Source organism: Lolium rigidum, chromosome 2, assembly GCF_022539505.1.
Source record: "Lolium rigidum isolate FL_2022 chromosome 2, APGP_CSIRO_Lrig_0.1, whole genome shotgun sequence".
In the NCBI taxonomy this organism is placed as follows: domain Eukaryota; kingdom Viridiplantae; phylum Streptophyta; class Magnoliopsida; order Poales; family Poaceae; genus Lolium; species Lolium rigidum.
The window spans coordinates 143,495,815-143,519,457 of NC_061509.1; the positions used below are offsets into that span (position 1 = coordinate 143,495,815).

The 23,643-nt window shown below is 45.6% G+C and overlaps 1 protein-coding gene across 1 annotated transcript; it reads left to right on the forward strand.

Annotated features, from left to right (window-relative positions):
* The first annotated feature begins 22,191 nt into the window (after positions 1–22,191).
* Positions 22,192–23,386, forward strand: LOC124687388. Its single transcript, XM_047221176.1, has 2 exons — positions 22,192–22,779; positions 22,943–23,386. The coding sequence occupies exons 1-2, from the start codon at positions 22,267–22,269 to the stop codon at positions 23,222–23,224; spliced, it is 795 nt and encodes a 264-aa protein (XP_047077132.1). The 5' UTR covers positions 22,192–22,266; the 3' UTR covers positions 23,225–23,386.
* Positions 23,387–23,643: the final 257 nt, after the last annotated feature.

The window sequence follows — 23,643 nt, forward strand, 5'->3', positions numbered from 1 at the left end:
TTTTAAAGGTAGCGCTCCAAGTAATTTACTTTGGAATGGCGGAGAAATACCATGTAGTAGGTAAGAGTATGGTTGGACACAAATGGCATAGTTTTTGGCTCAAGGATTTTAGATGCATGAGAAGTATTCTCTCTCAATACAAGGCTTAGGCTAGCAAGGTTGTTGGAAGCAAACACAAGTATGAACCGGTACATCAAAACTCACATAAGAACATATTGCAAGCATTATAAGACCTATACATTGTCTTCCTTGACGTTCAAACCTCACTAGAAAATATCTAGACTCTAGAGAGACCAACATGCAAACCAATAAATTGGGTTTTACTTCCCTCGAAGACTGTTGCGATCCCCTATACTTGTGGGTCATTAGAGACCAATCATGCAAACCAAATGTCAACAAGCTCTACAGTATTTCTTCACTAATAGGTGCAAAGTATATGATGCAATAGCTTAAACATGAGCACAAAAATTGGCAAGTATCAAATTATTCAAGATATTATACCAATTACCACATGTAGCATTTTCTGTTTCCAACCATATAACAATTAACGAAGTAGTTTCAACCTTTGCCATGAACATTAAGAATAAAGCTAAGAACATATGTGTTCATATGCAACAGCGGAGCGTGTCTCTCTCCCACACAATAAATGCTAGGATCCAATTTTATTCAAACAAAACAAAAACAAGAACATACATACGCTCCAAGTAAAGCACATAAGATGTGACAGAATAAAAATACAGTTTCACTAGAGGTGACCTGATAATTGTCGATGAAGAAGGGGATGCCTTGGGCATCCCCAAGCTTAGATGCTTGAGTCTTCTTGAAATATGCAGGGATGAACCACGGGGGAATCCCCAAGCTTAGAGCTTTCACTCTCCTTGATCATATTGTATCATCATCCTCTCTTGATCCTTGAAAACTTCCTCCACACCAAACTCAAAACAAACTCATTAGAGGGTTAGTGCATAATCAAAAATTCACATGTTCAGAGGTGAAATAATCATTCTTAACACTTCCGGACATTGCACAAAGCTACTGAAAGTTAATGGAACAAAGAAATCCATCAAACATAGCAAAACAGGCAATGCGAAATAAAAGGCAGAATATGTCAAAACAGAACAGTCTGTAAAGACGAATTTTTCTGGGGCACTATACTTGCTCAGATGAAAATGCTCAAATTTAATGAAAGTTGCGTACATATCTGTGGATCACTCACGTAAATTGGCAGATTTTTCTGAGTTACCTACAGAGAATACTACTCACATTCGTGACAGCAAGAAATCTGTTTCTGCGCAGTAATCCAAATCTAGTATGAACCTTACTATCAAAGACTTTACTTGGCACAAAAATGCAATAAAATAAAGATAAGGAGAGTTTGCTACAGTAGTAACAACTTCCAAGACTCAAATATAAAACAAAATTGCAGAAGTAAAATCATGGGTTGTCTCCCATAAGCGCTTTTCTTTAACGCCTTTCAGCTAGGCGCAGAAAGTGTGAATCAAGTATTATCAAGAGATGAAGCATCAACAGAGAGGTTCGGAGTTTTCTTAACTATGCATTGTATCTTATCTATGTAAGTTTCAGAGGCTCCTTTTTCATTACTCTTAGGCTTGCTATTCTCATCAAACAAGTTTTCAGGAACAAGCCAAGCATAGTTATTTTCTAGAGCTTCATGCATTCCTAGGAGCTTACTAGGTATCGGTACTTTAATCTCCCCACCATCATTAACATTATTAGTGTACCTTATTCTATCAATGTCCATTTTTTCAAGTGTTCTTTTAAAATCAATGAACAAACCAAGCCTCTTATGCTTAATAAAAACTTTTCTAGCTTCTTTAGCTATATCTTCAAATTCTCTAACAAGGACTTTTAGAACAAAATCTCTCTTTTCTCCCATCTCCATATCAGAAAGTGTAAGAAACATATGTTGTATTATGGGACTGAGATTAACAAATCTAGTTTCCAACATGTATACTAAGCAGGCAGAAGCACTTTCATAAGTAGGGGCAACTTTTAATAATGGTATATCTTCAAAATCTTCATCCATACTAACATGGGTGAAAAATCCCTCTATATTATCTCTTCCAATGATAGACCCTTGCCCTACCGGTACATCTTTTAGAGTGAACTTAGGAGGAAACATGATGAAATAAGTAAAGTAAATGCAAGTAACTAATTTTTTTGTGTTTCTAATATAGAGAACGCAAACAAGATAGTAAATAAAGTAAATGCAAGTAACTAATTTTTTTGTATTTTGATATAATGAGCAAACAAAGCAATAAATAAAATAAAGTAAAGCAAGACAAAACAAAGTAAAGAGATTGGAAGTGGGAGACTCCCCTTGCAGTGTGTCTTGATCTCCCCGGCAACGGCGCCAGAAAAAGAGTTGCTGGCGTGTAGTTGACGTGGGAGTTAGAAATTTCTGTGGTGTAATTTTTCTTCAGTTCCCCGGAAACGGCGCCAGAAAAAGAGCTTGATACGCGTACAGCACGCGTCCGTTGGGAACCCCAAGAGGAAGGTGTGATGCGTACAGCAGCAAGTTTTCCCTCAGTAAGAAACCAAGGTTTATCGAACCAGTAGTAGTCAAGAAGCACGTTGAAGGTTGATGGTGGAGGAGTGTAGTGCGGCACAACACCAGGGATTCCGGCGCCAACGTGGAACCTGCACAACACAATCCAAGTATTTTGCCCCAACGTAATAGTGAGGTTGTCAATCTCACCGGCTTGCTGTAACAAAGGATTAGATGTATAGTGTGGAAGATGATGTTTGCTAAGAACAGTAGAACGAGTATTGCAGTAGATTGTATTCGATATAAAAGAATGGACAGGGGTCCACAGTTCACTAGTGGTGTCTCTCCAATAAGATAAAGCATGTTGGGTGCACAAATTACAGTTGGGCAATTGACAAATAAAGAGGGTATGACAATGCACATACATATCATGATGAGTAGTGTGAAATTCAATTGGGCATTACGACAAAGTACATAGACCGCTATGCAGCATGCATCTATGCCTAAAAAGTCCACCTTCAGGTTAGCATCCGCACCCCTTCCAGTATTAAGTTGCAAACAACGGACAATTGCATTAAGTATGGTGCGTAATGTAATCAACACAAATATCCTTAGACAAAGCATTGATGTTTTATCCCTAGTGGCAACAGCACATCCACAACCTTAGAACTTTCTGTCACTATCCTAGATTAAATGGAGGCATGAACCCACTATCGAGCATAAATACTCCCTCTTGGAGTTACAAGTATCAACTTGGCCAGAGCCTCTACTAGCAACGGAGAGCATGCAAGATCTTAAACAACACATATATGATAGATTGATAATCAACATAACATAGTATCCATATTCATCGGATCCCAACAAACGCAACATGTAGCATTACAGATAGATGATCTTGATCATGTTAAGCAGGTCACAAGATCCAACAATGATAGCACAATGAGGAGAAGACGACCATCTAGCTACTGCTATGGACCCATAGTCCAGGGGTGAACTACTCACACATCAATCCGGAGGCGATCATGGCAATGAAGAGTCCTCCGGGAGATGATTCCCCTCTCCGGCAGGGTGCCGGAGGCGATCTCCTGAATCCCCCGAGATGGGATTGGCGGTGGCGGCGTCTCTGGAAGGTTTTCCGTATCGTGGCTCTCGGTAGTGGGGTATTCGCGATGAAGGCTTTAAGTAGGCGGAAGGGTAGGTAAGGGGGCTGATACGTCTCCGACGTATCGATAATTTCTTATGTTCCATGCTTGTTTTATGACAATACCTACATGTTTTATACATACTTTATGATGATTTTATGTGTTTTCCGGAACTAACCTATTGACGAGATGCCGAAGTGCCAGTTCCTGTTTTCTGCTGTTTTTGGTTTCAGAAATCCTAGTAAGGAAATATTCTCGGAATTGGACGAAATCAACGCCCAGCATCTTATAATTCTACGAAGCTTCTAGAACACCCGAGAGAGACCAGAGGAGGGCCACAGGGGGCCCACACATGTGGCTGGCGCGGCCCAGGCCTTGGCCGCGCCGCCCTATTGTGTGGCGGCTCCGTACCCCCTCCGACTCCGCCTCTTCGCCTATTTAAAGGTCCCTGACCTAAATCTTCGATACGGAAAAGCCACGGTACGAGAAACCTTCCAGAGCCGCCGCCATCGCGAAGCCAAGATCTGGGGGACAGAGTCTCCGTTCCGGCACGCCGTCGGGACGGGGAAGTGCCCCCGGAAGGCTTCTCCATCGACACCGCTGCCATCTCCACCGCCATCTTCATCAACGCTGTTGTCTCCCATGAGGAGGGAGTAGTTCTCCATCGAGGCTAAGGGCTGTACCAGTAGCTATGTGGTTAATCTCTCTCCTATGTACTTCAATACAATGATCTCATGAGCTGCCTTACATGATTGAGATTCATATGAGTTTTGTATCACTATTCATCTATGAGCTACTCTAGTGATGTTATTAAAGTAGTCTATTCCTCCTGCACGGTGTAATGGTGACAGTGTGTGCATCGTGTAGTACTTGGCGTAGGTTATGATTGTGATCTCTTGTAGATTATGAAGTTAACTATTGCAATGATAGTATTGATGTGATCTATGCCTCCTTCATAGTGTGGTGGTGACAGTGTGCATGCTATGTTAGTACTTGGTTTAGTTGTGTTGATCTATCGTGCACTCTAAGGTTATTTAAACATGAATATCGAATATTGTGGAGCTTGTTAACTCCGGCATTGAGGGTTCGTGTAATCCTACACAATTAGTGGTGTTCATCATCCAACAAAAGAGTGTAGAGTATAGCATTTATCTATTTATTCTGTTATGTGATCAATGTTGAGAGTGTCCACTAGTGAAAGTATAATCCCTAGGCCTTGTTCCCAAATACTGCAATCATCGCTTGTTTACTTGTTCTCATCGAATCCGTATCGCTCGCAATATTACCACCATCAACCACACGCCGGTTGTAGCATCAAGCTATTTTCTCGGTGCCGTTACTACTTGCTCATATACATTCATACCACTTGTATTTCACTATCTCTTCGCCGAACTAGTGCACCTATACATCCGACAAGTGTATTAGGTGTGTTGGGGACACAAGAGACTTCTTGCTTTGTGGTTGCGGGGTTGCTTGAGAGGGATATCTTTGACCTCTTCCTCCCCGAGTTCGATAAACCTTGGGTGATCCACTTAAGGGAAACTTGCTCGCTGTTCTACAAACCTCTCGCTCTTGGAGGCCCAACACTGTCTACAAGAATAGAAGCACCCGTAGACATGAAGCACTTTTCTGGCGCCATTGCCGGGGAGGAAAGGTAAAAGGTACTCACACTCCGGATCTCGGCTACTAAGCTATTTTCCAGGCGCCGTTGTAAGTACTCGAAGCTATTTCCTTTAGATCCTGCAATTGCATCTTTTTGTTTCTTGTTTTACACTAGTTTGGCATAATGGAAAGCAACAGTGAGCTTTTAAAACTATTTCCTGAATTAAGACATGGATGGTTTGATGCGAAAATTAAAAAACCCATGGAACATGTTAGTATGAATACTTTGAACACCATTGTTGCTAATGATATGGAAAATTCTAAGCTTGGGGAAGCTGGTTTTGATGAGCATGATCTTTTTAGTCCCCCAAGCATTGAGGAGAAAATTTTCTTTGATGATACTTTGCCTCCAATTTATGATGATTATAATGATAGTAGTCTTTTGGTGCCGCCTGTTATGGAGGATGAATTTGATTATGATTACAATATGCCTCCTATATTTGATAGCTACTTTGTTGAATTTGCTCCCACTACAACTAATAAAATTGACTATGCTTATGTTGGGAGTAGTAATAATTTTATGCATGAGGCTCATGATAAGAATGCTTTATGTGATAGTTATATTGTTGAGTTTTCTCATGTTGCTACTGAAAGTTATTATGAGAGAGGAAAATATGGTTGTAGAAATTTTCATGTTACTAAAACACCTCTCTATGTGCTGAAATTTTTGAAGCTACACCTGTTATATCTTCCTATGCTTGTTACTTTGCTCTTCATGAAATTGTTTATTTACAAGATTCCTTTTCATAGGAAGCATGTTAGGCTTAAAAGTGTTTCTTATTTGCCTCTTGATGCTCTCTTTTGCTTCAACTCTTATTTCTTGCGAGTGCATCATTAAAACTGCTGAGCCCATCTTAATGACTATAAAGAAAGAACTTCTTGGGAGATAACCCATGTGTTTATTTTGCTACAGTACTTTTATTTTGTATTTGTGTCTTGGAAGTTGTTACTACTGTAGCAACCTCTCCTTATCTTAGTTTGTTGCATTGTTGTGCCCAGTAAAATCTTTGATAGTAAGGTTCATTCTAGATTTGGATTACTGCGCAGAAACAGATTTCTTGTTGTCACGAATCTGGGCCTAATCCTCTGTAGGTAACTCAGAAAATTATGCCAATTTACGTGAGTGATCCTCAGATATGTACGCAACTTTCATTCAATTTGAGCATTTTCATTTGAGCAAGTCTGGTGCCTGTTAGAAATTCATATTTACGAACTGTTCTGTTTTGACAGATTCTGCCTTTTATTTCGCATTGCCTCCTTTGCTATGTGGGATGGATTTCTTTGTTCCATTAACTTCCAGTAGCTTTGAGCAATGTCCAGAAGTGTTAAGAATGATTGTTTCACCTCTGAACATGTGAATTTTGATTATGCACTAACCCTCTAATGAGTTGTTTTGAGTTTGGTGTGGAGGAAGTTTTCAAGGGTCAAGAGAGGAGGATGATATACTATGATCAAGGAGAGTGAAAGCTCTAAGCTTGGGGATGCCCCGGTGGTTCATCCCTGCATATTTCAAGAAGACTCAAGCATCTAAGCTTGGGGATTCCCAAGGCATCCCCTTCTTCATCGCAAAATTATCAGGTTCCCCCCTTGAAACCATATTTTTATTCGGCCACATCTTATGTACTTTACTTGGAGCATCTGTTTGTTTTTGTTTTTGTTTGAATAAATGCTTGTGTGGGAGAGAGACACGCTCCGCTGGTTCGTATGAACACATGTGTTCTTAGCTTTTAATTTTCATGGCGAAGGTTGAAACTGCTTCGTTAATTGTTATATGGTTGGAAACGGGAAATGCTACATGTAGTAATTGGTATGATGTCTTGAACAATGTGATACTTGGCAATTGTTGTGCTCATGTTTAAGCTCTTGCATCATATACTTTGCACCTATTAGTGAAGAAATACATAGAGCTTGTTGAAATTTGGTTTGCATGATTGGTCTCTCTAAAGTCTAGATATTTTCTAGTAAGGGTTTGAGCAACAAGGATGACAGTGTAGAGTCTTATAATGCTTGCAATATGTTTTTATGTGAGTTTTGCTGCACCGGTTCATGCTTGTGTTTGCTTCAAATAACCTTGCTAGCCTAAGCCTTGTATTGAGAAGGATTACTTCTCGTGCATCCAAAATCCTTGAGCCAATAACTATGCCATTTGTGTCCACCATACCTACCTACTACATGGTATTCCTCCGCCATTCCAAAGTAAATTGCTTGAGTGCTACCTTTAAATTTCTATCCTTTATCTTTGCAATATATAGCTCATGGGACAAATAGCCTAAAAACTATTGTGGTATTGAATATGTACTTATGCATTTTATTTCTTATAAGTTGCTTGTTGTGCGATAACCATGTTCCTGGGGACGCCATCAACTACTCTTTGTTGAATATCATGTGAGTTGCTATGCATGTTCGTCTTGTCTGAAGTAAGGGCGATTTACCATGAGTTGAATGGTTTGAGCATGCATACTGTTAGAGAAGAACATTGGGCCGCTAACTAAAGCCATGATCCATGGTGGAAGTTTCAGTTTTGGACAAATATCATCAATCTCATATGAGAAAATTAATTGTTGTTGAATGCTTAAGCATTAAAGAGGAGTCCATTATCTGTTGTCTATGTTGTCCCGGTATGGATGTCGAAGTTGAGAATAATCAAAACCGAGAAATCCAATGCGAGCTTTCTCCTTAGACCTTTGTACAGGCGGCATAGAGGTACCCCTTTGTGATACTTGGTTAAAACATATGTATTGCGGTGATAATCCAGGTAATCCGAGCTAATTAGGACAAGGTGCGGGCACTATTGGTATATTATTCATGAGGCTTGCAACTTGTAGGATATAATTTACATAACACATATGCTTTATTACTACCGTTGACAAAATTGTTTCTTGTTTTCAAAATAAAAGCTCTAGCACAAATATAGCAATCGATGCTTCCCTCTTTGAAGGGCCATTCTTCTACTTTTATGTTGAGTCAGTTTACCCATTTCTCTCCATCTTAAGAAGTAAACACTTGTGTTAACTGTGCATTGATTCTTACATGCTTGCTTATTGCACTGGTTATATTGCTTTGCATTGACAACTATCCATGAGATATACATGTTACAAGTTGAAAGCAACCGCTGAAACTTAATCTTCCTTTGTGTTGCTTCAATACCTTTACTATGAATTTATTGCTTTATGAGTTAACTCTTATGCAAGACTTATTGATGCTTGTCTTGAAATTACTATTCATGAAAAGTCTTTGCTATATGATTCAATTGTTTACTCATTGCATTAACATTGCTTCGAATCGCTGCATTCATCTCATATGATTTACAATAGTATGATTAAGATCATGTTGGTAGCATGTCACTTCAGAAATTATCTTTGTTATCGTTTACCTACTCGAGGACGAGTAGGAACTAAGCTTGGGGATGCTGATACGTCTCCGACGTATCGATAATTTCTTATGTTCCATGCTTGTTTTATGACAATACCTACATGCTTTATACATACTTTATGATGATTTTATGTGTTTTCCGGAACTAACCTATTGACGAGATGCCGAAGTGCCAGTTCCTGTTTTCTGCTGTTTTTGGTTTCAGAAATCCTAGTAAGGAAATATTCTCGGAATTGGACGAAATCAACGCCCGGCATCTTATAATTCCACGAAGCTTCCGGAACACCCGAGAGAGACCGGAGGAGGGCCACAGGGGGCCCACACATGTGGCCGGCGCGGCCCGAGCCTTGGCCGCGCCGCCTATTGTGTGGCGGCTCCGTACCCCCTCCGACTCCGCCTCTTCGCCTATTTAAAGGTCCACGACCTAAATCTTCGATACGGAAAAGCCACGGTACGAGAAACCTTCCGGAGCCGCCGCCATCGCAAAGCCAAGATCCGGGGGACAGGAGTCTCGTTCCGGCACGCCGCCGGGACGGGGAAGTGCCCCGGAAGGCTTCTCCATCGACACCGCTGCCATCTCCACCGCCATCTTCATCAACGCCGTTGTCTCCCATGAGGAGGGAGTAGTTCTCCATCGAGGCTAAGGGCTGTACCGGTAGCTATGTGGTTAATCTCTCTCCTATGTACTTCAATACAATGATCTCATGAGCTGCCTTACATGATTGAGATTCATATGAGTTTTGTATCACTATTCATCTATGAGCTACTCTAGTGATGTTATTAAAGTAGTCTATTCCTCCTGCACGGTGTAATGGTGACAGTGTGTGCATCGTGTAGTACTTGGCGTAGGTTATGATTGTGATCTCTTGTAGATTATGAAGTTAACTATTGCTATGATAGTATTGATGTGATCTATGCCTCCTTCATAGTGTGATGGTGACGAGTGTGCATGCTATGTTAGTACTTGGTTTAGTTGTGTTGATCTATCGTGCACTTCGTAAGGTTATTTAAACATGAATATCGAATATTGTGGAGCTTGTTAACTCCGGCATTGAGGGTTCTCGTAATCCTACACAATTAGTGTTGTTCATCATCCAACAAAAGAGTGTAGAGTATAGCATTTATCTATTTATTCACGTTATGTGATCAATGTTGAGAGTGTCCACTAGTGAAAGTATAATCCCTAGGCCTTGTTCCCAAATACCGCAATCATCGCTTGTTTACTTGTTCTATCGAATCCGTCATCGCTTCGCAATATTACCACCATTAACCACACGCCGGTTGTAGCATCAAGCTATTTTCTCGGTGCCGTTACTACTCGCTCATATACATTCATACCACTTGTATTTCACTATCTCTTCGCCGAACTAGTGCACCTATACATCTGACAAGTGTATTAGGTGTGTTGGGGACACAAGAGACTTCTTACTTTGTGGTTGCAGGGTTGCTTGAGAGGGATATCTTTGACCTCTTCCTCCCTGAGTTCGATAAACCTTGGGTGATCCACTTAAGGGAAACTTGCTGCTGTTCTACAAACCTCTGCTCTTGGAGGCCCAACACTGTCTACAAGAATAGAAGCACCCGTAGACATCGGGGGCGTCACGAGGGGCCCACACAACAGGGCAGCGCGGGCCCTGGCCTGGCCGCGCCGCCTTAGTATGGGGCCACCTGGTGGCCCCACTTCGTATCTCCTCCGGTGTTCTAGAAGCTTCGTGCAAAAATAAGACCCTGGGCGTTGATTTCGTCCAATTCCGAGAATATTTTCTTTGTAGGATTTCTGAAACCAAAAATAGCAGAAAACAGTAACTGGCTCTTTGGCATCTTGTCAATAGGTTAGTGCCGGAAAATGCATAAATATGACATAAAGTGTGTATAAAACATGTGTGTATCATCATAAAAGTAGCATGGAACATAAGAAATTATAGATACGTTGGAGACGTATCAATGCCCCGGGATTCCTCCACGCCCAATGCATCCTCGTCACATGGCAGCATCAGCGAGGAGGATGATTCACTGTTGTTGTCTCCTGGTACGCGGCGTAGTGGTCCTCTGCTGTTGTCACCTGCACAGGACACCACTGAGGATGAAACATTTGTGCCTTCTACTTCAGCTCCATTATCAACTGCAGTACCAAGATCTGTGATTACCTCATGAGCTCCTCCTCCACCTCCAGCTGGTCATATGACCCGTGGGCGCCATGGCATTCATCAGCCTAATCAGCGTACTGGTGGCATTGTTGCTTGGACATCTGTGCTAGCGGCTCCTGCAGCGCCTGAAACATACCCATGAGCCTCGTGACTACAAAGAAGCTCTCCGCACTTCTCACTGGCGTGATGCCAGGCTAATGGCACCTGGCAACTGGTACCCCATGTGCCTGGAGTAAATTTGATTGACTCACAGTGGGTGTTCAAGGTGAAGTTTCATGCAGATGGTTCCATTGAGAGGTACAAGGCATGTCTGGTTGCTAAAGGATATAAGCAACGCTATGGTATGGATTATGATGAGACCTTCAGTCATGTGGTTAAGCCAGCTACTATTCGTTTGTTTCTTGCTATGGCTCTTTCTCGTCGATAGCATCTTCGCCAGCTTGATATTCAAAATGCCTTTCTTAATGGCTTCCAGGATGAAGAGGTATATATGCACCAACCTCATGGTTTTGTTGACTATGATAAACCCGGTCACTACTGCAAGTTGGTCAGGTCATTATATGGACTGAAGCAGGCTCCTCGTGCATGGCATGCCCGTCTTAGTTCTGTTCCTGGATCATTGGATTTCTTCCCATCTGTGACTGGTAGCTCCTTGTTTGTCCTTCGACGTTCGGATGTTACAGTCTATCTACGGGTTTATGTTGATGATATCATTATTATCAGTTCCACAACTTCTGCCATTTCCAGGTTGATTAGTCAGCTTCGCTCTGAGTTCTCTGTTAAAGATCTTGGTATTCTGTATTATTTTATGGGCATTGAAGTGTCATCACCCACATCTGGTAGCCTCCTTCTTCGACAGTGCAAGTATGCACTGGAGCTCCTTGCGCGTGCAGGTATGCTGAAGTGTACTCCTGTTACTACACCTATGGCGTCCTCTGAGCGCCTTTGCAGCACTGATGGTCACCCACTCTCATCTAAGGAGGCCACTCAGTATCGTAGCATTGTTGGTGGTCTTCAGTATCTTACAGTGACACGGCCTGATTTGTCCTTTGTTGTTAACAAGGTATGCCAGTATCTCCATGAGCCTCGTACACATCATTGGTCTGCAGTTAAACGGATCTTGCGCTATGTTCGCCACACTGTTGATACTGGGTTGCAGCTTCGGTCCTCTCCTTCTACCCTACTTTCAGCATTCTTAGATGCAGACTGGGCTAGTAGCATGGATGACCGGCGATCCACATGGGGTTATGCTATCTTTTATGGAGGAAACTTGATCGCTTGGAGTGCTCGTAAGCAGTCTACAGTCTCTCGATCTAGTATTGAATCAGAATACAAGGCCCTTGCTAATGCTACAGCTCATATGGGTACAATCAGTAAAGAACTTGGTGTTGCCCAGACACGGTCTCCAATCTTATGGTGTGACAATATTGGTGCTATGTACTTGTCATCCAATCCAGTCTTCCAAGTACGGACAAAGCATATTGAAGTTGACTTTCACTTTGTTCGCGAGCGTGTGTCACAAAAGCAACTGGTGCAGATTCGGTTCATCTCCTCAAAGGATCAAGTTGCTGATATTTTTACTAAACCACTCCCGTTACTTTTGTATGAGCATTGTAATCATGTTTATACACTATATATATATTCAAAGACCCCTACCCGACGAGGTACGTCGGGTCGGCCCAAATCTCTTTCTCCTCGTTCGTTTATAGATGATACTTGTATGACACTGGATAATCATACGTTATGTGTTTTTTATGATTCTATTCATCACGGTATTTTGATGAAATGTGTGAGTTGGCCTTTTCTTAATTTTATGAAAATTGGAGGGCCTCGCAGTTACACGTGGTGTGCCACACATGCAGTTTTCTCACGGTTTTTTCTCAAGGTCGAACTGTTTTCACTTCAAAGTCAGTCATATCCACCACATGTGAAGGGCATGTCCCTACCATAGTAGGCTGTAGGTTTTGTGCTTAAGTGTTTTAGGTCTACTTGATAAAAGCACAAGACAATGGTCAACCCCTCAAAAGTGAAAAGGTCGAAGACGGGGTTCTATAGTTGTTTTTAGTTTTGTTTTAGGAAGGGAGTCCGCTTTGGAAGGTGTTGGAATTATTTTGTGTACACAAAATCATATGTGCACCCACTTAATCTTCCTGAAGCTTGGTGTGAAAGAGCCCTCAATTTCAGGTTGTTACAAAATCCGTGGGGGCAGAAAAAAATGTACTAACTGAGGGTACTCCTGATTAAAATATGTCAAATGTGGAAAATTGTCCCACCTCGTTGCTACTTATGCTCAGGACTTGGTTAATCTGGATGCACCGCAATGCGGTTATCTTTGATGCCGCACACCTTATGCTCTTCGATGCCGCACACCTTTATGTGTTTGTCATTGTCTAAGCGTACATCTACAGATCTAAGTACTAACCGATTGAAATTTTGGTTACGAAAAACAGCGCTCTGCAAAAGAGGTTACTTTTTTTCCCCTTCAAGAACCGGGTGATACACTAGAGAGGTGCGCATCAGACCCAAATATTCCTGAAGGTTTCTAGGTTACACGCGCCAGGGAAAAATCCATGACCAAGCATCATATACATCTACTAAAGAGAAACAATGTTGGTGAGGTCGAGCATTGATGGTCCGAAACAGCTAAAGCCATTACTATAAACGAGAAGCAGATAGTAGATGGAGCTAAGGATCTAGGGCTTACAGGGAGGGTTGGAGAACCGATTCGGCCTCCAGCGGTGGAGGGGGGCTTGGCTGTTGTAGCAGCTGCTCTAGCAGCACCACCGTTGCTGGCTTCCAGTGGCGGAGCTAGCTCACAAGTTAAGCCTGGGCAAAGTAGACGTGCATGTCAATTCATCAGAGTTTGCCCACACAAATCCTCCGTATAGTTCTATATGCTCTATAGTATTACGAGGGAGCTCTCCAGCGTAGCCCGGGCAGCCGCCCGGGCATGCCGGACCATGGCTCCGTCAGTGCTGGCTGCTGCCCTCCCGCCGCTGCTGGCTGCTGCAGCTCCTCCGGCTGCTCGATGACGCGCTCGGTCCTCCACGCGGATCATGCGACGACTAAGGTAGCAGTACTTGCAAGGCCTCCTAGCGCAAAACAAAGGACGCACCCGACGGCGTACATGCTTTCCCAAAATTTCTTCAATGCTACAGGAGTCACGTCGTTGCTAGCTACATTTCGCTAAGGAGATGGTTTTCAAGAAAACGGTGATCTGTAGTACGATGATCGTAAGCCACTGGATTCTTCAAGGGGAGTTGACTTGTATGTAACTCCGCAGTGTTTGACACTCTCTTGCCACAAATTTGTATGATGCAACTTGGGAAGCCAGGTGTGCTCTCATTTTGTTCAGTCGTAGCTAACTACTAGTTGATGTCTAATACACCTTAAAAAGGATGATGTCTAAAATTTTCTCTTTGTGCTGGTATGGGGTGGTGCGGGGTGGGGGGCAGCGCCCCCCCCTTCCCCCTCCCGGGGCGGGGGCAGGCCTGAGATTGGGCTACAGTAGTTGAGAAAGGGGATTGTGAGCTACTCCCCGTGGTACCTAGTTCCTAGTGGTGTCTTGTTGTGATCTTGGATGTGGCCTTTTATATAACTCTCTTTTTTTATCAATGGGTACTGAGAGGCAAAGGTTTTGCATTTTCTTGAAAAAAATAATAGATGAATAAAATAATCGTAGAAAAATGGCTACCAAGCTGTGTTCAATATTTGAACCTACTTGAAGCAAATAAAACAAGAGATTTAGAATGTGGGGTCGTAATTTACTTTTAGGAGATGCTGCCTTACTGCTTAATTCTAATCTCGATGCTCCGAACAACTAAACCAGTCTTTGCATTCAGACCTTTCGTCTCAGTGAATGCAAAACACACCTCACCATCATCATCTTCCTTGTTGCAGAACCCACCCAGCTCTAGCTCCATCCAACCATCCGTTCTTCTCCGGGGAAGAATCACGTCATCTTCGACAAGAACCATGCCAAACAGGGACGGAGCCAGGGGGGTGCTGGCCAGGGCCATGGCCCCCCCTAATGATGGAAAAATATCTGAAACCCCCTTGTATTATGTAAAAAAATGTAGAAAAAGATCCAAATTCACCCATATGGCCCCCTCCAAGAAAAAATGTTGTTCATTTGGCCCCCCTCGTATTTAATTTCTGGCTCCGTCCCTGATGCCAAACCCTCGCTGAAAACGTGCCAAGACCTGTTTCCGAGGAACCATGCAGCCTTCACCATCTTCATGGTAGCTATCGAGGCAAGCCATGTGGGTTGACTCTCTCCCGCCTATACTGATCAATGCCTCCTGAAACGGGTGACTTAGCCCAAATGTTGTGTGCAAGAGCTTGAATACCATGTAAGCGGCATAGGTAGAGTTGTGGGAGAGCATCTTGCTCGGTATCTTGCCACGGATCTCTAGCCTCTGAACATTCGAGAAACGAGCAGCTTCTGACGCGATACTATTGCAAAACATAGCCATGGTTAGCATAAATGATTATTTTTTCTGAAAGGGCCATGCATGCTTAATAGTTTATGGCAAATAGAATCAATATATACTCCCTTCATGCTACATTAAGTTTTTTTCTGAAGATAAAGTAGGTAAAATATTTGATCAAATTTATACTAAAATATATGAACAATTAGAATCTTAAATCAATATCATCAGATTTGATATAAAGTATTAATATGGTAACTAATAGAGTATCTAACTTTCTCAATAAATTTAGTCAAAGTTAGTGAAGTTTGATTCAATCAAGAGCAGGGTTTAGTGTGTGAGACCTTCTGCCTGTTTTGATGTCATGGGCAACGGCAACATGCATCCAGCGCCAATGGGGCGCAGAAATATTCAGCGCCCTCGCCGAGAGCGTGTAGCATTTGCCGCCGGTAGCCTTGTCCAGCCACATCCTCTGCACGCACGCACGCGCGTCGTAAGGTAAGCATATGTTTTTGTTTTTATTCATTGGAGGAGAACGTATGTGAGAAGCAGCGCGGAGCTAGATTGCCGTCTGGGGAGGGGTCGGGATCCGTACCGTGACTCTGCCTAGGAGGAGGGCCGGATCGTCGGAGAGACGCCGGAACCGCGCCTTGCACGACGGCAGCTCCATGAGGGACCGCTCTGCGGCGTCGACGAACCGCGGGAGGTCGCGCGGCAGGAAGCGGGACCAGACAGCGTCCGAGTCTGCGGCGGGGCGGATGGTTCGGCAGACGACGGCAGCGCGGCAGGCGTCCAGCGGCGATGTCAGCGAGATGATCGCCGCGAGGAGCTCCTCCGGCAGCCGCCCGATGTCGCTCTCGGCTGCCTCCATGGTTGCCTCCCTCCGTCGCCCCTGGACGTATACTAGTAAAGAAAAGGCACCGCGATTGTGACCGTCTACAATACGTACATGTATGAATCATCCAATCAGGTACGGATTACACATACCCTCCAGAATTTATGGTCACAAAACACCTACGGAAACAGCTGGATAGGCTGAGAACAAATTAATGGGCCCAGGCCCAACTGATGAGGAGAAAGGCGATTATGAAAAAAATAAAACATGCATTTCATCATGAGGAGATATGGATGAAACAACGTTCCCGCTCGAGTGCAATGGTTGCAGGAGGGGGACAGAAATACTTCGTGTTTTCATCAGTAAGCTGTACAAAGGAAACGTACAAACAAAATCGAACTCCTAGAGAGAGCAGCACTTGTGAAAATATGGAAGCAACGGAGTTTTTACCGGGGGCGCCCGCCGCCGCCTTCTCCCCACCCCTCCCCTCTGGCGCTCGCTCGCCGTCGCTGCAGCCGGCTCCAGGCCGCGGTGGCGGCGGCCCCCCGCTGCCAAAGGGTGCCGGGGGCGGTTCCTCTCGCGTTGGGTGTCGGCGGCCGCCATGATTGGCTGGGGAAGACGATGGCGGCCCGCCGGTCCGGTGCAGACAAGTCGGGGCGGCGGCCCCGGGTCGCGGAGGGTGCAGCAGTGAGGCGGGCGGCTGGCTGCTCGGCGCGGTGGTCGCGCGGAGGCAGTAGATCGAGGCCGCGCCAAGTCTATCGGGGCGGCTTCCTACGCAGGGCCACGATTTGGGACAGGTCTGCAACCTGGCGAAGGATCGTGCGCATTGTCGCCGCTGTTCCTTTGCAGGTCTGCTAGCTACTCGCCTGTTGCCCCACAACCGTGCCAGATTCCGTGCTCGTTCGTCTTCTCCGCGGCTGGTTAGTGGCGTGGGGGCTGCTAGCCTGACATGAATAAAGGTGGTGGTCCTAGGGCCTTTCTTGCGTGAAGATGGAGACCTTCCTGAAGTCAGTCCCTCTTGATCTGGCCGGAGTGGTGTGTTCTGAAAAGCTCCACCGGCGGATGTAACATTGTTTTTTTTTTGCCTGAAGTTCGCTGGATCGGTGGTATTTGGTCGGATGCACCCATGCTTTTATTTCGGCCGATTGGTTCTGGAGAGAGCATCGCGAAGCTCTGTTCTTTCTTGCCATATGGAAACATGCTCCATGGCGAAGTTAGAGGCGGAGAATACCATGAGGGTCGGATTGGAGGACTTGCTATGGAGGTTCAAATTTTTTAGCGTTGTTGAGGGGCTTGCTTGGTATTTTGGGTTTCGCAACAACAGTATGCAAGAGGGGGCGGAAATACAAGTGAAGTTTAGAGTCTTACCTTTCAGGATGAAAATTCAAGGTCTAGCCTTAACTGGTTGTGTCTGGCAATGACCTTGTTGGAGGCATTGTTTTGCAAGCGGAGACTATCTTCGGGGTGAAAACCTAAGATCTTCTGATTGGGCGAGGATGGTGTTTGTGCATTGTTACCTTCTTGGAGGCGTCGCTTTTGGAGTGCCTGAAGTTCAGGTGTTGTCTTGATGGTGGTTGTACCGTTGTTGCTAGGGCTGGAATACCGTAGTGGGACTTTTCTTTTATGTAATTCTTCTTTCTTTTTTTGGTTGTGTGCATCCGTAATGCTATTAGAGTATTGTGTTGTTGCAGAGGCTGGATGTAATTGGTATCTTCTTGATATTAATATATATTCCTTATCGAAAAAAAAACCCAAGAAGAGATCAAGAAAGCTCTTTTCAAATGGCTCTTTTGAGAGCTCCAGGGTAGATAGTTTTATTGTGGGGTTCTTTTAGCGGCACTGGAATCTTTTGAAATATCAAACATGATATAGTGCATGCTGTTTTGGATTTTCGAAATGGTGGTATCTTACGAGTTGGTTTTAGTGACACTTCAATTAAACTTCTACCGAAGGTACGACACCCACAGAAAATTACTCAATATACACATATTTCTTTGGCTCATTTTTGTATAACATTGTAGCCAAGTGTACGTATTGCCAATAGATTGTGTGTCTTTCTGGATGATATTATTGGAGAAGAGCAAAGTGGTTTCGTGCGTGGACGTCTCATCACAAACAATATTTTGATTGTGTGTAAGACTATACATGCAATGAGAAGAAGGAAGAAAGGGAAGAACCCACCATGTGCAACCAAGTTTGATATGATAAAAACTTATGATCGGGTAGAGTGGCATTTTCTGGAGGAAGTTATGTTGAAACTTGGCTTCAGTGAAAATACACAGTGAGGCTAATCTTGAAATGTGCATCTTCAGTTAGATTCACGGTTAGGGTTAATGGTGAACTCCTGCTAACTTTACTCCTTCAGCGTGGTCTACGTCAAGGAGATCTCATCTCTTCATATTATTTATTCTCTGTGACAAGGGTTTAAGGGATTTCCTAAATCATTTTGGTGGTAATTTTGGATAGAAGAATAAGACTGAGCATGCGCTTTCCATCAGCCTATCTACTGAAGCCAAGGTTTTAAATGGTGGGCTATTTGGTTTAGCGGCAACCTTTTTGGAAAGCTACAAAATCTATTGCGGGCAATAGTGGAAGCTAACCTATCTAGCGGTTTAACAAAAAATACTGTAAAATGAATAAATAAGCGTGAAATTAGCAGTCCCATGGACCTAATTAAAATATTCTCATGGGGCCAAATTTCTTCCATTTGGCCCAAGCCTAGTCCCATTTTACACCACAATGCCCATTCAAATTTGAGCCACACAAATTCATTCTAAAAAAAACAGGAGCTACACACTTCTTCCTCTACTCGACCGAGCACATCGGATCCTTCCTTTCTAACGACCCAGCCCAGGGCGCCTACTCCCTGCTCCGACCTCTCAACCAACCTCTTCAATCTCACTCCCTATGATTTGGCTCTCAATCCCCTCCACCTTGCGCCCCTATTGGAGGAGCTCCAATGCGGGCAACACTACAAGGGAAAGAGCTGGAGAGATTAGAAGGGCTCTGATGGCTCTTGGCGGAGCTTGAAGTTTGCCAAGCAGTGAATAGTGAGATGCCCAAGGCACAACAATTAGCGGCACTATAGCTCCTCTCGCGACTATGTTGTTTAGCGGACAAGCGGTGCTTTAGCGGCTGTAGCGCCAATAGCTGTCAAAACAAGCTGATCGTAACGGTAGGCTCATCTAGAAAATATTCTTAATGAGGTTCCGGTCTCAACCAGTAATGATAAGAACATCTCCAGTCGCGTCCTCCAAACCATCCCCTAAATGGCGCCGGATCGAGCGTTTGGGGGACGAGTTTTGTTCATCCCGCGTTTGGGGGACGTCGCTCGATCCCCAACCGCGTCCCCCAAACGCCGTCTCCAATCAGAAATTCAAATAGTTTGCATTCAAAAGAGATCATTCCCGCCGAAGTCGTCGCGATCAGAGTAGCGGCGATCAAAGTACTGGGCACGCGATCATATTACAGGCCGACGCAAGAATTAGAAGAAGGGGAAGGGGTTGGGCGACGCCGACACCGACGGTGCATCCTGAGTCGATGTAGGCCCATCGATCACGATGAACTCGTCGTGATCCGGTGTGCATGCTCCGTCGCCGACGCCGAGGCAGAGGCCGACGCAGGTGTAGTAGCCAATGTTGTGGCAGACGCGTCTGCCGGCTGTTGCTCCGGGGGTGGGGTTGCTGCCGCTACCTGGGCCGCCGCCGCCTCGGCCGCCACCATTTTGGCTTCGATGTCGTCGAGGATCTGGCCTTTGAAGAAGTTGTGCGCCGCCCGCGTCCGGGGAGACATTCCTTCTGTCAACGGTATCAGCAGGGACATGTCGTCCCTGCGTTTCTTGAGCTCCATCTTCTCCTCTTGCCGCTTGAGCATCGCCGCTCACCTTTCGTCGGCCTTTTTGTAGCGGGAGAGCAAGGTCGAGGAGACCTCGGCGAGGCACTGCGTGATCGACGTGTGCGTCTTCTCGGAAGACGGAGCGTCGGCAAAGGCGGCCTTGGCAGCCTTGTTGCCGATAGGACGCCCTACCGATGTTGCTAGCGGCGCATCCAGATCAATGGCGTCTTTCCCCTTTGATAACGAAACACGCGTCAACTGCCATTTGGGGTTCTTTTTGAGCTTGCTATAGCAATGCATCAGTGCGAAGCCCGTCCGAGTTCTTCCGGTACAAATCCATGGCCTTGTCAAACTAACCAAAGGAAGCGCAATCATTTCATCGAACAAAAACAAAATGTAGGCGCTATAGATTATGTAAGAAAGAATCGTACCATTTGGCTGACGTCGTTGCCGCTGTCGGCTCTGGTCTTGATCTTGTGATGGAACCCATGGAACAATTTCACCGACGCCTGGATGATGGCCCATCGCGTCGACATTGCCTTTTGGCTCCTCTTCATAGATGATGGCCCATCGTGTGCCCGACGCCGTCTTCTTCTTCTTCCTCACGCTGTCCGCGTCAACCTCCACGAGATCATCGGCATCCTCACCGGCACCCTCGTCGTCCTCTTTGTCGCCGCCCTATTGTCGTAATCTTCCACCCCGTCCTCCACCCCCTCCCCCTCCTCATCCTCCTCCTCCTCTCCCTCCTCCTCCTCCTCCTCAGCACCGGAGCCGTCGAATTCGAGTGGGCCCCTGCGGCCAGTGAACGGGGCACCGTCCGGACCGGGTCCTGGCTCGCGTTGGGGCGCTTGCTCGTACGCCGGGGAGTAGAAGACGGTGTTGGGGTTGAAAAGCCGCCATGCGGCAACATATCCTGGTAGTGCGGCGACAAGTTTGGCGTCACGCACCCGAGAGTGCCGGAGGGGCCGTCGTTGTAGAACCCAGATGTCGACAGAGACACCACTCCCGGAATGTACACCGGCACCGACGTACTCCATGGGCTCGTGTTGTTGGCGCGCGCGCGCCGCCAACGACTTGTTCTCCAGCTGCGCCGCCCTCCGTCCTTTCCGCTCCATCGTCGACATCTTCCGGCGCAGACAGTCTTGATGCCAATTATCATCGATCCAGCTTTCCGGCTTCTTCTTCGGAGCCGGCGCCTTCGTCCCTTTCGTCTCATTGCCCGGCGTCTTCTTGGCCCCTTTCTTGGCCATTTTTTTTGGGGGCCGTCGGCGGCGCCATGGATGGGGAGAGGGTAGCGGCGGCGGGAGGAATAGCGTAGCAACGGCGGGAGGGAGAAATAAATCGGCGAGATAGGTCAAATATGTTGGGATGGCATAAATGCGCGACGGGAGAGGCGCGATTTGGCGTGAGAGGGAGACGAATTTTTCCTGTGCCGATGACGCGTCGGTCCCGCCACGCCTCGCCTCGCTTTTCGGTGTGTTCGGCATCCCCGGAGCGTCCCCTGTGGGGCGGGGACGGGCTCGGGGCTCCGGATACCGTATCGGGCCACGCCGGACAAAAAAACGGATTTGGAGAATGCGGCTAGGAACCCGTTTTTTGTCCGGCGATTTGGGGGACGGTTTGGGGAGGTGACTGGAGATGCTCTAAATGGCTTGCTTTTGGAAGTGATACAAAATTCGAAGTAGGTGCAGCTTACAAGTTAGGTATGGGGCAACATATTATTTGCCCGGCTAAAAATGGAACCGGAAACCTGCTATCAGTCCAAACACAAAGTATTATTTTCTTTGGTTTCTAATGCAAGCGCCTTTTATACAGTTTTCAAACTTTTGCCTAAAAGAAAATGATAAAAATTATGGAGTGGGAAAACCTACTACTCAACTTTTGAAAAAATTGAATCAATGTATGGTCGAGTTTGAGGAATCTTCTCAGTACTTTCCCACCTTCCACGAACTCTTAATAGAAGATTGTAGGACAAGTGGAAGGCCAGTCCAGCCAGGGCGTGAGTCCAGCTGCCCGGCTTATTTCGGATACCAAACATGTTCGTTTTATTCAGTTCGGGAAGAAAACTCAGCTGATAGACCCATTTGATCTGTGCTGGTTTTTGGCTCCTCTTCTTCTACTCTCCGATCCATAATAAGTATGATGATTTTAGTTCAAGTTTAGTTAATTTTTAAATAGAATAGCGACACTTCTTATAGATTGAAGAGTACTGTAAAAGAAAAGATCAAAGCAAGAGATAAGGCTACCGAGGTCCATCGCACAGCCACACCTGCGAAGCCACACCGGGTCCCTCTTCTTCATCGCTGCGGCACCACGCGCATACTCCAAAACCCAAATGGCAACGCCCGGCGGTATCGGCACCTCCTCCTGGAGCCTCCCGTCTCCGCAAAGACTCTCAAATCCCAACAAACCTCGCGCCTCTGGCTCCGGCTCCCGCTCACGGCCAAGACTTTTACATCCAAGACGCAGCAACAAACACGCGGTCACGGTATCATCCACCGGCCAAGGCGAGCAGCAATCCACCGCTGCCGTCGCGGCGCCCGAGGCCGGCACGTCCTTCAGCGTCGAGTTCCTGACGCGCGACGGCTGCCGGCTCGGAATCTCCAGGTACCCGGACTTCGCGTACAACGCCCAGGGCGGCCGCGGCGTGGGCGCCGGACGCGGCGCGGAGGATGTCACGGCGACGGCGGACGGCACTGTAATCGTCGATTTCGACGTGGCGAGCTTGTACATCCCGGCGATGTCCAGCGCCACCACCAGGTTCCTCGGGCTGCCGCTGCCACCATTCCTCAAGATCGACATCTTGCCCGAGGCTCTGCGCGGGACCATCGACCGGACGACCGGTCAGGTAATTAACGCCACTACTGCAACCATGTACTGCTGTTACCAATCCAGCTCAAGCGATTTTGTTTGCTAGTTCGCCGGTAACCAGAGTATCACAAGAAATTCTTGCTTGCAATCTCTCAACAGTCATAGAAAGTGATCATGCCATGACCAGCGCCTCGTTTCAGGTTGACCTCAAGTTCAGGTCCAGGTTCTGTTTCTCGGTCGGGAGCATCTACCAGGCGCCGCCCTTGTTCGTCGACACAACGCTCACGTCCGAGGAGTCCAGCGGAGCCATAAGACGCGGGACAGGGGAAAGGCTGGACGGCGAAGGGAGATGTAAGCTAGTCGGGGTGGCCGTCCTCGACCCCATTGGCGACGCGTTCATGGACACCTTCCTCAGCCTGCCCACCGAGTGCATTGCTTACCTCAGCGCCACCATCTCCATCTCCATCGCCACCGCTACCTAATCGTGTGTGCCTCATTCAAGGTCTAAACATTTGGGAATTCGGATGCTTGCTGAAACGGTCGAATCACATATGCTACTCCATATGCTTCCGAGTGCGGCGTTTTGTAGCTCGAGCTCTAGCTCGTTATTTGAAGAAGAAGAAAAAAAATCAAAAGCTACATCTGATTTTTTATATAAATTTATGGAACTTTTTTTTGTACATTTAGATAATAAATAATGTATTCAACCAACATGCACAATCTCAACTCTACATACCTTATACTCCCTCCTCACATGAAAGTTATCCGATAATTATTTAAATTTAGATGTATCTAACGCTAAATAGCATCTACTTATATTAAAATTTTAATAAATTTCAGACAAGTTTCATAAGACGGTGGGAGTATTTTAGGTTGTGCAACAATGACAAAAAAAAAAAGT

Excerpts from the sequence above, each read along its gene's own strand:
- LOC124687388 (XM_047221176.1), top strand. The coding sequence starts at position 22,267 with ATGGCAACGCCCGGCGGTATCGGCACCTCCTCCTGGAGCCTCCCGTCT. Across the intron at positions 22,780-22,942 it reads TCGACCGGACGACCGGTCAG|GTTGACCTCAAGTTCAGGTC; the intron begins GTAATTAACGCC and ends GCCTCGTTTCAG.